The 15,781-nt window shown below is 39.3% G+C and overlaps 1 protein-coding gene across 1 annotated transcript in view; it reads left to right on the forward strand.

Annotated features, from left to right (window-relative positions):
• The window catches only part of SWAP70 (switching B cell complex subunit SWAP70), an 86,160-nt gene that overhangs the window by 56,908 nt on the left and 13,471 nt on the right, over positions 1-15,781 (forward strand). The window contains exons 4-8 of the mRNA XM_030829386.1: positions 1,522-1,749; positions 4,885-5,031; positions 6,168-6,276; positions 9,304-9,485; positions 15,294-15,401. Coding sequence (XP_030685246.1) covers positions 1,522-1,749; positions 4,885-5,031; positions 6,168-6,276; positions 9,304-9,485; positions 15,294-15,401 — 774 coding nt within the window. The remainder of the gene's footprint in view (positions 1-1,521; positions 1,750-4,884; positions 5,032-6,167; positions 6,277-9,303; positions 9,486-15,293; positions 15,402-15,781) is intronic.

The raw sequence follows: 15,781 nt of genomic DNA on the forward strand, positions 1-15,781 counted from the left end.
CTTTTGTTTTAGAAAAATCCCTCTGGCAGAATATATATAAAAGGTGGCAACCTGGAGGTAAGGATACCAACCAGGAGGCCCGACCAAAAGCAGATCAAGTAGGAGTGACAGAGTTCAGAGCTGCCTGGGACAAAGTTTTAAATTTTATTTTTACTGCAACCCATAGGAAGATAAACATTTTGTATCATGACCCAGCACACATACACACTCAAAGCAAAACTTATCGCAAAACACTATTTCTTTATTGTGGATGAACTCACATGTTTTTCATTCCATTAAAAAAAAAATGCTGGTTGCTACCCACTAAGTTGACTTCATAGTGGGCCATAACCCACAGTTTTCAAACTTATTAGGGAGCTCGTTTAGGGAAATAAAACAGCAGGATTATGTCATTGGTTTGATGTGGGGGGTGAGGAGCAAGAATCCTGACATGGATGTGTGAATGGTGTTATTCCTAATGGAAATCAATAATAGAGGGGGGAAGCCATTTGGAAAGTAGAGAGGATTCATTCATTTTTGGACATATGTTGAGTTTGAGAGCACTGTAGGATATTTGGGCTTTCCAGAAAATAAGAGGTATCAATTCTCATTCAGTTTTACTGCCTTATTGTTTTGTTTAACTGCTGTTATTTCTTTCTTTGCTATTTTTTTTTTTCGAAACAAGAGTCTTGCTCAGTCGCCCAGGCTGGAGTGCAGTGGCACGATCTCCACTCACTGCAACCTCTGCCTTCAAGGTTCAAACGATTCTCATGCCTCAGCCACCTGAGTAGCTGGGATTACAGGTGTGTGCCACATGCCTGGCTAACTTTTTTGTATTTTTAGTAGAGACGGAGTTTCGCCATGTTGGCCAGGCTGGTCTTGAACTCCATGCCTCAAGTGATCCTCCTGCCTTGGCCTCCCAAAGTGTTGGGATTATAGGCTTGAGTCACCGCTCCTGGCCTAACTGCTATTATTTCAATAGCAGTATTTTCTACACAAAGTATGATGTTTTAGGATTTAGTAAGCTTTTCCTGCTCAGGCTAGGTATTCCACCATTATTTACAACATTGTAGTGTTCCAGTGGGAGAAAGCAGCATGAATTTTGAATAACTGGCTTATGTGGAAAGTTTGTAAATTGATCAATAACTTGTACATATTACTTTGAGATGTTTAATTTAGCGCTTGTTTGTTCAGTAAGACTAATGTTCTGATATATTGAAATATTTAACAGAGTAATCAGATCACATTAATTAGTTTGTATACTGTCATATATGTGCAGTTTGTTTTAGTTCTGCAGACAAATATACTACGCTATTAGAGGGTTATCAGTTTTTGATTCCTTTACTTATTCTGCACTAATAGAGAACAGTGGCATTTTATTTATACTTCTCTCCCTATATTTTAGGAGACTCTAAAGATAGGCATTTTTGGAACTGTAAAGAGTATTTCCTAAGTTGAACATATCAGTGTTTATAACATAAATACATAACTATGTTAAAGTTTTTTTAACTAGGAAATAATTGTTTCACATTCTTTATATAGGTTGAATACCTGCTTAAGAAGCTTACAGAAGCTATGGGAGGAGGTTGGCAGCAAGAACAATTTGAAGATTATAAAATCAACTTTGATGACAGTAAAAATGGCCTTTCTGCATGGGAACTTATTGAGCTTATTGGAAATGGACAGTTTAGCAAAGGCATGGATCGGCAGACTGTGTCTATGGCAATTAATGAAGTCTTTAATGAACTTATATTAGATGTGTTAAAGCAGGTAAGAATTCTGTTACTGTTTTTTTTCTCATCTTTAGAATTTGACATTTTAAAATTAATATTTTTATCACAAAGATGAGTATAAGTCACTTATTTTCTTACACTGATTTCGTTTTTTTGTTTTTTTGAGACAGCCTTGCTCTGTCGCCCAGTCTGGAGTGCGGTGACGTGATCTTGGCTCACTGCAACCTCCATCTCCTGGGTTCAAGGGATTCTCGTGCCTTGAAGGCATGCACCCCCATGCCCAGCTAGTTTTTGTATATTTAGTAGAGATGGGGTTTTACCATGTTGGCCAGGCTGGTCTCGAATGCCTGACCTGAAGTGATCCACCCACCTCGGCCTCCCAAAGTGCTAGGATTACAGGTGTGACCCACTGGGCCTGGCCTGATTTTGAATAGGAATAAAATTTCTTATTTTTCCAGTCTTGTATTAGGCTTTCATTTAAAAAAATTATTTGTGCAATTTTAAAGTACAGTTAAGAATACAGTTAAAATATATATATATTTTGGTTGGACGTGGTGGCTCATGCCTGTAATCTCAGCACTTTGGGAGGCTGAGGCGGGCGGATCACGAGGTCAGGAGCTCGAGACCATCCTGGCCAGCATGTTGAAACCCCGTCTCTATTAAGAATACTATATATATATATATATATTTTTTTTTAAGACGGAATTTCACACTGTCACCAGGCTGGAGTGCAGTGGCATGATCTTGGCTCACTGCAACCTCTGCCTCCCGGGTTCAAACAGTTCTCCCGCCTCAGCATTCTGAGTAGCTGGGACTACAGGCGTGTGCCACCACGTCCAGCTAACTTTTGTATTTTTAGTAGAGATGGGATTTCACCAGGTTGGCCAGGATGGTCTCGATCTTTTGACCTTGTGATCCACCAGCCTTGGCCTCCCAAAGTGTTGGCATTACAGGCGTGAGCCACCGCGCCCAGGCCATTTCCAAAATATTTTTAAAGTATCTTCCTGTCATGTGCACATTCATAACCACTGATCCAGAAAGATCTCCATGGCATAATGTTGAGTGAAAAAAAACCACATTGCTGAACAGGAGATATCTTGTAATCCCGTTCAGGTAATGTTATGCATGTGTGTAAAGCTGTCAGGAAGGTGCTTGCCAAAATGTTTACAGTGATCACCTCTAGATTGTGGGATTTTGGTGAATTTTTTTCTTCTTTATTCCTTTCTGTATTATTGGACTTTCTATATGATTTTATATTATTTTTATAAAATCAGAAAAGTACTTCTACTTGTGGAAAAAAAATACCTTTATGTAGCAAAGTCGCTTTTGTCTTATTTAGACTGTCCTCTTTTTCTCAGCACCCAGCATAGCAGATGAAGCTCGACGCTTGTTAAATACAATTTATATTTTTTTGGTGATTCTTTGAAACTTCTTACATTATTATATTGAATAATAACTGATTTGGGATCTCCTTACTTTGATCCTTTCTTTCTTCCATAGGCAATAGTGTTGTGTTTGTTCTTTTTTTTCCTAATGGAGCACATCATAAATGTTGAGGCTGAATTTGTATAGGTTTTTGGTGCTACAAAGAGGTATGAGATGTGGTCTCCATCTGAAGTAGAATTCTCAGCCTCTTAGGATGGCAGGATATGACTGTAGTAGAATTGCAGTATGAGATAGCTTTTGCTTAAATGTCCAAAGATTAGGAAACTGAATATGTAATATGATTAGAACTTAATATAATAACCAACTGAAACTTACAGTCAATATTATATATATTTAATGGTATGTATATTCTATCATGCGCTATCAGCACCTGTAGATTTAATACTAAAGGTAGCAGCTATTCTTAAACAAGCCTGAAGGGCTTTGGCCTATAATGTATAATTTTGCTTAAGTAAACATTTGAGTCACACACCTTTGAGGCCAGTCTGTGGGAAGGAAATACAGAACTAGTGAGTGTGGGCTTAGAAGCCACATTTAGAAGCCAGTATTTGAACTCCTGGTGCAGTATTTTCCTGTTGGTGTGGGGCAGAGTTCCTCCTTCAAAATACCGAGAGGTCAGGCAGAAAGGTAGGTTGGTACCAGAGGTGGAAGTCCTTGAATATTTGGTTGAGAAGATATATGTGGCCAAGCTTTAGCATTTTCATTGATTGAGGTTTTACTTACCTCAGTCATTTAGCATTTTCATTGATTGAGGTTTTACTTATTTTATTTAAAAATTTTGGCTGGACGTGGTGGCTCACGCCTGTAATCCCAGCACTTTGGGAGGCTGAGGTGGGCGGATCACGAGGTCAGGAGCTTGAGACCATCCTGGCCAACATGTTGAAACCCCATCTCTATTAAAAATTCAGAAATTAGCCGGGCGTGGTGGCATGCACTTGTAGTCCCAGCTACTCGGGAGGCTGAGGCAGGAGAATCACTTGAACTTGGGAGGCAGAGAGGTTGCAGTGAGCCGAGATCGCACCCACTGCATTCCAGCCTGGGCGACAGAGTGAGACTCCTAAAAAAAAAATTTTTTTTTGTAGAAATGAGGTCTCACTATGTTGCCCACGCTGATCTTGAACTCCTGGCCTCAAGCGATCCTCCTGCCTTGGCCTCCCAAAGTGCTGGGATTACAGGCATGAGCCACTGCATCAGGCCTGATTGAGGTTTTAATTTACAGAGAATCATTGTTAGGGGTTCATTCTTTCTTTTTAAGTGGAATAGACCAGTATAATGAACTCCTACATACCCATCAACCAGCTCCAGTAACCACCAACATGTGGCTAATCCTACCCCACCTACTTTTACCTTTCCTGTATTATTTTGAAGCAAATCTCAGGTATTTTATTTTGTTTATAAATATTTCAATAGGTATCTCTAAAAGATAATGATTTTTTAAAAAATCTCAAATGCTACTTAATATCAAGGGGATTCTATTATCTGCATATCACTTTGGGGAGGGTTTGTCTCTGAAGTGTCTGAAATTATATGCAAATTTTTGTCTGGTTATGCTTACACGACTGGGTGTAATGCCCCTCCATAGATTCTCAGAGGGTCCAAGAACAATTGGTGTTCATGTTTTCAGGACCATATATCAAATAATGGAGTAGGCAAGTATATCAAGGAAGAGATGTCAGCTCTTACAAATAAAAAGACAAGAATTTATATCACATTTAATCTTTCACAGGGTTACATGATGAAAAAGGGCCACAGACGGAAAAACTGGACTGAGCGATGGTTTGTACTAAAACCCAACATAATTTCTTACTATGTGAGTGAGGATCTGAAGGATAAGAAAGGAGACATTCTCTTGGATGAAAATTGCTGTGTAGAGGTGAGTCTATTCTTACTTCTTTGCGTGATTACCCCGTGCTGCCCCCTGATGCTGAAGTAGCTTCTCACCTTCTTCCACCTAGAGGAAAATAATCCCCAAATTTACATTTCCAAAATAATATAGGCATACAGTTGCCATGGTTTCTGAACCAAAAATTAAAGATAGCTGACAAAATTTTTTTTCTAATGTGAATTTATTTTCAACCTTATACTTGTGAATAAAGTATAAGGATTAAATCATTTATTGGAACATTTAAGGAATCATTTATTGAATAAAATGGAGTCATAAAAGAGATAATAAAGTAAAAAAAATGTTCAGTAAGACAATATTTGGAATCATGAATATGCCAGAAAATCTGGGACATTCTGAGTGCAAGAAATAAAAGAAGATGTAAGCATTGTCTTTGAATACTTTGGGTGACTTTCAGGACACTTTATTCATAGGTACTAATTCTTTAAAGAAGTGAAATTCTCAAGAACATAAATTTTTGAGTTTTTAATTTTTATATGTACTGTCCCCGTGTCTGTACATGTTGAAGAACATTTAAATACCTGAAATCTCATGCATAAACTATAATGTATTTTAGTGAATAATAATATCTTGAGATATGTGATGCCCATGAAGGAGTCTGCTTAGATTTAACTAAACATGGAGATCTAGAAGGTTACCAAAGGCCAGTTTACTCATAAACATATAGGACAGAAACCACGGGTTGCCAGCCACAACATTCCAAGTGCAAGGAGAGAAAGCCACATTAAGTAGATGTAGGAATCACCCTGGCTTAGGTGCTTCATATCCCATAGCAGTTAATACCTCTCGTAACATCATCACAGATGTACCTTCCAGGATTCCTCCAAGGGAGGTGCTCAGGATAAGAGCTGCTATACTCAGGAAATCCCAATGCATGGCATCCTATCAGGTGTTTATAGTTTTACCAGTCTAGATGTAGTATACCAACTGGGGTCATTTTTACCACAAGTAATGTGTTTAGAGAACAGCATTAGTAAATCAGTAATATGCATTTATAGGTATTTTTTCATTGACATTAAGTTTCAGCTCATTTTTATAAATAATTCAAATTGAATTTCATTTAAATACTTAAAATTTTGAAGAACTAATTTTGCTTTCTGTTTTAGTCCTTGCCTGACAAAGATGGAAAGAAATGCCTTTTTCTCGTAAAATGTTTTGATAAGACTTTTGAAATCAGTGCTTCAGATAAGAAGAAGAAACAGGAGTGGATTCAAGGTAAGGTGATCTTTTATTGTTTGCCATGATATAACTTGAGAGCTCTGACTTTCTTTTTTTTTTTTTTTTTTTTGAGACAGAGTCTCGCTCTGTTGCCCAGGCTGTAGTGCAGTGGCACGATCTTGGCTCACTGCAACCTCCACCTCCTGGGTTCAAGCAAGTATCCTGCCTCAGCCTCCAGAGTAGCTGGGACTATAGCCACCATGCCCAGCTAATGTTTTTGTATTTTTAGTAGAGACGGGGTTTCACCATGTTGGTCACGCTGGTCTCAATCTCCTGACCTTGTGATCCGCCTGCCTTGGCCTCCCAAAGTGCTGGGATTACAGGCGTGAGCCACTACGCCTGGCCGAGAGCTCTGACTTTCTAGTTTTGAATCTCATGAAGGATGCTAAGGCATTATTTCCTCGTTGTCTGTAGTTATCTCTGCATGTGATACAGTAGCTGAGAGAAAAACAAATTAAGATGAGCTCTCAAAGTTTTCATTAGTTTTATTTGCATAATGAACTTTGGGTAAATTATAAATGGGAGATTTACTTTTTAAATGGATTTTAGGGTTGCAAGTATAGTTTTGCTACAGTGATATATTGTGTAGTGATGAAATCTGGACTTTTAGTGTAACCATCACTCGAATAGTTGCTGTTAGGTAATTTCTCATCCCTTGCCGGCCTCCTGCCTTCCCACATTTCTGAGTCTCCAGTGTCTATTATTCCTTGCTCTATGTCCGTGTGTAACATTTTTTAGTTCCCACTTATAAATAAGAACACGTAGGCCGGGTGCGGTGGCTCACGCCTGTAATCCCAGGACTTTGGGAGGCAGAGGTGTGAGATCGAGACCATCCTGGCTAACACGGTGAAACTCCATCTCTAGTTAAGAACATGTAGTAGTTTATGTTCTGTTTATGGGTTATTTCAAGAAATACTTCAAGATGATAGCCTCCAGTTCTATCCATATTGCTGCAAAAGACATTATTTCATTCCTTTTTTATGACTGAGTAGTATTCCAAGGTATATGTGTGTATGCACACACTACAACTGTTGGTGGACACTTGGGTTGATTCCATATCTTAGATACTTTAGGTTTTACTTATTATTTGAAGAATATAGAATTTTCCCCTTTAAGGACTGTGAAGAATTTTAAAGTGGCCATCTTGAGCTTGAGGTAATATGTAAAAGAAAAGAGGAATTATGCAATAGTTTTTTAATACTTCAAGTGATTTTCAAGATCCATTACTCCCACAAGAAATCACTAGTTTTGGGTAACTGAAGAACACAAACTTTTGAATTAATAACCTTTAAAAAAAATTTCAATTTTTATTTTAGATTCGGGGTACATGCGCAGGTTTGTTACATGGGTATATGTGTAATGCCGAAGTTTGGGGTACGATTGAATCTATCACCCAGGAAGTGAGCATTGTACCCAACAGTTAGAGTTTTCCAACCTCTTCCCCCCTCTCTACCTCCCATCCCAGTAGTCCCTAGTGTCTGTTGTTGCCACTTTTATGTCCGTGAGTACCCAGTTTTTAGCTCCCACTTATTAGTGAGAACATTCATTTGGTTTTCTGTTCTGCGTTAATTTGCTTACGATAGTGGCCTCTAGCTGCATCCATGTTGCTGCAAAAGACATGATTTTGTTCTTTTTTATGGCTCCGTAGTGAATGAATAACTTTAAAGTTGTTCCATTATTCCAAAATTAGTAAAGAATAAAATGCAATATAAGAGGGCTTTTTAAAAAAAATCCTGAAAGGAGATTCTGAATATTATATTCTTAGGCGTAGATAAAATTATGTTATATTGGAGAATGTAGTCATTTTTGATGTGATTTAAGAGTTTGAGGCAAATGCACCTGGTTTGAATGCTCTTTCCTGGGTCTCTTGGGTTGAGGTATAGATTCTGTAACTGCTTTTCTTTTCTGTGGAGTGGGGATAATAATAGTACATTCTTTCCAGGGTTGTGGTGAGGATTAGAAAATAGATAATGACAGATATACTCACACATTTTTCAAAATGACATAGATTGCAAACAATCTAGCTATCTGTTAATAGGGAAATGGTTGAATAAGTTACGGTTTAGCTGCACAGTGGTGTACCATACAGTACTTCATGTATAGTACTTTTGGTGTACCATGCAGTACTTTATGTATTGATACTGGGAACTGAGATAGATTAAATGAAAAAAACTGAGGGTCAGAAGAGTGTGTTATGCCATCGTTTGTGTGAAAAGAAGGTGGAAGACATATATACATATTTATTTGTATAGGCTTATACTATCTCAGGAAAGATGCATAAGAAACCATTAGCATTAGTTGCTAGTGGGGAGGGGAATCTAGTACTTGAGGGACAGGAGCAGGAGGGAGACTTCTCTGTGTGTCTTTTGAATTTGAACAATGTGAAAGTATTAGCTATTCAAGAAATTACATTTAAGTAATTTAAAATATCAAAAGAAAAATCAGATGTTGTATAACAGATAATGCATGTAAAGGATATATTTATTTTATTTTTAAAATAAATGACAGCTGCTGTTACCTGTTATCTCAGGAAGGGGTTGCATAAGGCATAGATGATAGGCCAACTAAACACAGTAGGTTGCAAGTTAGATATCAGAAATTTGAATCTCTGTCCTTACTGTGTCTTAATCTTGTTTGGCTTTTTGAAAAGTATAGAGAAAGGAGTTGAAAGTATTGTCATTAATTCTTAAAAATGTGTGCAATATTCCCAGATCAAGTGTTTCTGAGCACAGATACAGTTACAGAATTTTGGAGCGAGAAAGGACTTTATAGATCATCTCTCTCATTTTAGAGATGTGGAAACTGATGCTGCAAGAGGTTATTTCTTGAGGGGAGCTCTGAAAAAAAACCAAGAGGTTATGTGACTGCTCAGGGTCACACCACTACAGAGTGGCAAAATCAGAATCTACACTGGGCCTTCTGGCTCCCTGTCTCATTTTCTTCCCACTGTGCCATTTGCATAGTAGGCTTACAAAGAATAAATAATATCTCCCCTTTTTTTTTTTCCTCCTACACCTTTTACAGCCATTCATTCTACTATTCATCTGTTGAAGCTGGGCAGCCCTCCACCACACAAAGAAGCCCGCCAGCGTCGGAAAGAACTCCGGAAGAAGCAGCTGGCTGAACAAGAGGAACTGGAGAGACAAATGAAGGAGCTCCAGGCCGCCAACGAAAGCAAGCAGCAGGAGCTGGAGGCTGTGCGGAAGGTGGGAATGGGCGCTGGGCTGGGAGAGGGCCCTTCATTCCCCTGCAGAAGCCATCGTGCCTTCCTTAGGGGCGTTGGTTCTACTAAGACGAATGTAGTGCAGTTTTAGGGAGATACTGGTGGTGAACTGTTCTCAGAAGTGTTTCCAGACCATCAAATGAGACACACTGGTTTTCCTAACCCTGAAACTATGTTGATCTCGGCAGCAAAAACATTTCATTGGCTAGGAAGGAATATTTTTAATAATAATGAGCACAGTTGAATTTCGTCAGAAGAAGATGGGAAATTTCATTCCCTTGAGGATGTCAAGGCTGTTTTTAGTGACCTGGGCAAGGTGTGTTGCTTTTTAGTTTTCTCCTTAGCTCCCATCTTCACTCATGAGTACCTTGGAAGACTCTTACTTTAGAACTGTTAGTTTTACTTACTATTTGGAGTTAAAGATACAGTCTGGGTCAGCTTTTCCTTCCATCTCAAGATTAGGAGGTCAAGTACCATATGCTATATGAGATAGTTGATATTCACTGGGAACGCTTCCTCGGTTATGTCGTGATCCCAGGGGTGGTAGTGAGTCCCCAGTATATGGGTATGGTCTTTATTTGAGACACTTTTGGGCTAAGTCTGTCTGCCTTGAATCAATGAGCACCTGCTAACCACAAGCTCAAGGACTCTTCCATGCACATCTGTGCAAAAACTTTGCCCTGGGATATGGGGGTGGCTCATAATCTATGACTCCACATACCTAGTGGGGTTTTCCCTTGGTAACCCATAGAAATGGCACATTGTGTGCTGAACTTCCTCTGAGTAGAGTAGACTCATGAAGATTTTTAAGAATGCTTTTATAATCTTAGGAGCTGCATGGGCATATATATAATCTTAGAAAAAGTTATTACTATCACACACTTATTTTCTAAAAGCAGCTCCTCATTTCTTACTGCCTCCCACCCCTGAAACAGTCTTGCATCTTGCCTCTTTCTGCTGCAATATATTTTCTGTAAAAATTCCTTTTAAACGTTACGCTGAGCACCTGCCGTATGTGATTGCTGCTGCTTACTTCCACTGTGCACACATCAAAAGTGGGTGTTATGAGGGAATGGCGGGGAGCTAGAACTTGGTGTCCTTTTTTATAATATTAAAATTATAAAATAGCTCGTACCTATAGAGGAGAATATGAAATATTTATATACAAATAATCATACAGTGAATACCCATGAAAATACTACCCAGGTTAAGACAGATTATTGCCAATACAGGTTGAGTATCCCTTATCCGAAATGCTTATGACCCGAAGTGTTTCAGATTTGGGATTTTTTTGGATTTTGGAATGTTTACATTATATACCATATTTACCAGTTGAGATCCTCTTGCCTCAGCCTCCCAAATCCAAAAGTCCGAAATTTGAAGTGCTTCAGTGAGCATTTCCTTTGAGCATTATGTCAGAGCTCAAAAAGTTTCGGATTTTGGAGCATTTTATATTCTTTATTCAGATCTTTCTATCATCCCTAACCCCTGGAAACCACTGATCAATTCTCTGCTTCTGTATTTTTGCATTTTCCAAATTGTCATATAAATGGAATCATACAGAATGTACATTTTAAGACTGGATTCTTTGACTTAGCATTGTACATTTGAGATTCATACATCAATGCCCTTTTTAACTTTTAAACTCTGCCTTCCAGGAGCATGTAGTGTTCTGCTCTGTGTAATGTGAAGAAGGCATGCCTGGTGTTAGCAAGCTGTAGACCTATGTAGACAGCTTTCCCACTACCTAGGTTTATAGAATTATTTAAAAGACTGATTTAGGATTCTTGGATAAGTGCTGAAAAATTCTTATAGATTGCTTAGTAATCTTTGATTTTCTTGTCAATAAACAAAGTTCTCCAATTTTTTCATGGAGGCATTCTTAGAAAAACACAGCTTGGATGAATATTTAATTAAATTTATTTATTTTGAGACAGGGTCTCGCTCTGTTGTTCAGGCTGGAGTGCAGTGGTGCAATGCTTACTCCCCTGCTCAAGAGATCTTCTTGCCTCAACATCTCAAGTAGCTGGGACTACAGGTGTGCACCACCATACCTGGCTAATTTTTTGTATTTTTAATAGAGATGAGGTTTTACCATGTTGCCCAGGCTAGTCTCAAACTCCTGGGTTCAAGCAATCTACCCACCTCAGCCTCCCAAAGTGCTGGGATTACAGGAATGAGGCACCATGCCCAGCTGAATCTTCTAATCATCTGGAATTAGGTTACATATCTGTGGGTTTCTTAAAATTTAACAGGCCTCATTTTAATTAGAAGAAGGAATAAGAAATCATGGTAGTTTTTATAAATTAATAGATTTATTTAAAGGGTTTACTTAAATTTTTATTTCTACTTTTGTTTCTTTTAAAAAATATAATCATTTGTGTAGGTTCAAAAATATACAAATATAAAAAGGCAGCTGTGAAAGATTTCCTCCCCTTCCCCCACATATGAATTTCCACCCCTTGCCCAAGGTAAGGAAATATGAATATACATTCTTATTTTCCCATTTTTTAAACACACAAAAGTATATACTAGTGTTACTGTTCTGCCTCTAGTTTATTTCACTTAATATATTTTTTAGATCTTTCCATATCAGTATAAAGAGAGTCACCTCATTCTTTTTTATGGCTGTATTCTGTTATAGAACTGTGTCATTACTTAATCATTCCCTGTTAGTGAACATTTGGGTTGTTTTAATCTTTTGTTTTAATAGGTAATGCTGTAGGGAATAATCTTGTACCTGTGTCATTGTGTATGTGTTCATACATGTTCTGATATCTCTGGGGAATGAATTCTCAGAAGTGGGAATGCTGGGACAAAGTATGTAATTATGAAATCCAGGCTGATGGACCAGCCGCCATCTTGAGTGTTGCTATTCACTGTGCCGGAAGAAAAAGTGTTCTAGGGTTTGGCAATGCAGTGCTCCAGCCCAGAAATGTCACACTGTACTTCTATTTTTTTTTTTTTTTGGTTGAGACGGAGTCTTTCTCTGTCGCCCAGGCTGGAGTGCAGTGGCGCGATCTCAGCTCACCGCAACCTCCACCTCCTGGGTTCACGCCATTCTCCTGCCTCAGCCTCCCAAGTAGCTGGGACTACAGGCGCCCGCCAACACGCCCGGGTAATTTTTTGTATTTTTAGTAGAGACGAGGTTTCACCGTGTTAGCCAGGATGGTCTCGATCTCCTGACCTCGTGATCCGCCCGCCTCGGCCTCCCAAAGGGCTGGGATTACAGGCTTGAGCCACCGCGCCCGGCCCTATTTATAATATTTTGGTGAGAACTAGTCAGAATTTTCTGATGAGAAGTCAGCTGTCAAGCTTGCAGGAGTTCCCTTGTGTGTGGTAAATCATTTTTCTGTTTCTGCTTTTAAGATTATTTTTTGGCCTTTGTCTTTCAACAGTTTTACTGTGGTGTATGTGGGTGTAGATCTCTTTGTGTTTATCTTGTTTAGAGTATATTGAACTTGAATATGTAGATTAATGTTTTGCCTTAAGCTGGATAAGTTTTCAGCCACAAATATTTTTTCTACTTTTTTTTTCCCTCTTCTGATACTTCCATTATGCAAATGTTGGTACACATAATGGTGTCCCACATTTCTCTAAGGCTGTGTTCATTTTTCTTTTTTTTTTTTCTGTTTTCCAGTTGCATAATTTCTATAGATCTATCTTTAGTAGATTTTTCTTGTAGCCCAAATATACTGTTGAGTCCCTCTAGTGAATTTTTCGTTTCAGTTATGGGACTTTTTACTTCCAGAATTTCCATTTGCTTCTTTCTGTGATTTATATCTCTTTATTATTCTCTATTTGATGGTATATTGTCATCCCTTCCATTACTTCTCTAAGTATGGTTTCCTTTAGTTATTTGAGCATAAAATGTAACTGCTTTGAAGTCTTCATATGCTAAATCCACCATCTGGGCCTCTTCAAAGGCAGTTTCCGTTGCCTGCCTTTTCCCTGTATATGGGCCATACTTACCTTTTTCTTTGCATGTCTCATAATTTTTTGTAGAAAACTAGGTATTTTAGATAATGTGTGGTAGCAACTCTGGATTCTGATTCCACCGCTCTCCCTAGGGGCCTGTTGTTTTTTGCTTCTTTATTTCTTCAGTGACTTGGCTGGACTATTTCAGTGAAGTTTGTTTTCCTCACAGTGTGAAGCTTCTGACTGTTGCTCCTCAGAGGCACAGGCTTGGACAGGAACACAGTCACCCTGCGAAGACCCTGATTTTTGCAGGGCTCTCTTTGAGTGTCTTTCTTTGATCTCTCATTTAAGCTTTCCACCTCTGTTGGTACCACACCAACAGCTGTTAAGAGTTCACTAATTTTGTTCTGTTAGTCTCCATAATGCCCTGGAACCTGAATTGCCTCATAGTCTGAGATCATTTAAATTCAGGCCTACATGTAGTCTTTAAGGTCAGTCTTTGAGACTTGTTCCTACTACATGAGAACTCTTCTTAGCCGTCTCTTTCTCTAGTTCTGTCTGTCAGACATTTGGCTGGTCTGGCAAGAGCAGTGGCTCACACCTGTTAATCACTTTGGGAGGACAGGGTGGGAGGATCACTTGAGGCCAGGAATTTGAGACCAGCCTGGGCAACATAGCAAGACCTCATAACAGTCAACCAACCGACCAACAACACTTTTAGCTGGTCTGTGGATTAGTGTGTTGTTCTCATGGAGCTACTGGCCTCCTCTTAATTCTCAGCCACTCTTGCCTGGAATAAAGTTTCTGCAACATGCAGCTGGGGACAAAGAGAAATTCTGGCAGCCAGCCTGCCCCTCCCAGGAAGGTATCATAGCCCTAGGCTTGAGCTGAGGGGAGGGGAACCCTTGTTTGGGGTTCCATCTGCCAGGAGAAGAGCTTCCTTCTCACTGACACTGTGGGGGAGGGGAGGGAGTGCATCATATGCCACAGACCCTCACGGTTCTTACTGAGAGTTAGATTTTCTTAGATAAATGTTCTCCATTTTAGAATGTCCTTAGCATAATTTCTAGAGACTTTTAAAGGTTTTGTTTTTTTAACAATAATTTTCACCAGTTATGGTTGTTTTGCTGGGGAAAGGGTCTGTGGAGCTCCTTATGCCACCCTTCTAGAAATTGCTTCTGGTAAAAGTTATAAGGAATAATGTATAAGATGACAAAACTGTACAGAAAGAGCTCAAGAAATAGCTCTCAAATCTCATGAATGTGGCTGGGCATGGTGGCTTATACCTGTAATCCCAGCACTTTGGGAGGCTGAGGTGGGCGGATCACAAGGTCAAGAGATCAAGACCATCCTGGCCAACATGGTGAAACCCCGTGTCTACTAAAAATACAAAAATTAGCTGGACATGGTGGTGTGCGCCTGTACTCCCAGCTACTCGGGAGGCTGAGGCAGGAGAATCACTTGAACCTGGGAGGCGGAGGTTGCAGTGAGCTGAGATCGTGCCACTGCACTCCAGCCTGGCGACAGAGCAAGACTCAGTCTTAAATAAATAAATAAATAAATAAATAAATAAATAAAAATCTCATGAATGCAATCGCAAGTGAATTTAATTCAATGACTATACTAAAACTTTCTTTGCAAAATGTTGTTCAGGCTTATCAACAGTCTTTCATTTACCTAATTTATTTTGTATGTTGACTCAGCAGATTGTTAGACTGGAATTCTAATGGAGCTAAAAGTTTTTATTCTATTATCTTTATTGAATGTTAAGAATGTTTGGCTTTTCCCGTACTTAAGTATGACTGTCTCTCTCTCCTTAATGTACTTCTACTCTAACACCTGCTTTTCTGTGGATGGGTTTTTGATTGGCTAGAAACTGGAGGAAGCAGCATCTCGTGCAGCAGAAGAGGAAAAGAAACGCCTTCAGACTCAAGTGGAACTTCAGGCCAGGTTCAGCACAGAGCTGGAAAGAGAGAAGCTTGTGAGTGTCACGTGGCTGGAGAAAGCAGCTACAGTAGCTCAGCCTGGGTCGGTGGGAACAGGGAAGGGCTGGAGGCTACAGTGAGGCATGTCATCAGCTTGGTTTTCCTACTGACCTGGAATGGGCTGTAGGGGAAGTTGCATGTTTGTTCATTCATTCATTATCTGTTTATTGAGCACCTTCTATGTGCCAGGCACTGTGCCAAAGATGTAATGGCAAAAGACATAAACCTTGTTTTCAAGACTCCTAAGTGGAAATTTATGGAGCCAGGCACGGTGGCCCACTCCTGTAATCCCAGCATTTTGGGAGGCCAAGGCATGAGAACTGCTTGAGCCCAGGAGTTCAAGACCAGCCTGGGCATTATCTACAAAAAAAAAAAA

Source organism: Nomascus leucogenys, chromosome 15 (genome assembly GCF_006542625.1).
Source record: "Nomascus leucogenys isolate Asia chromosome 15, Asia_NLE_v1, whole genome shotgun sequence".
Lineage (NCBI taxonomy): Eukaryota > Metazoa > Chordata > Mammalia > Primates > Hylobatidae > Nomascus > Nomascus leucogenys.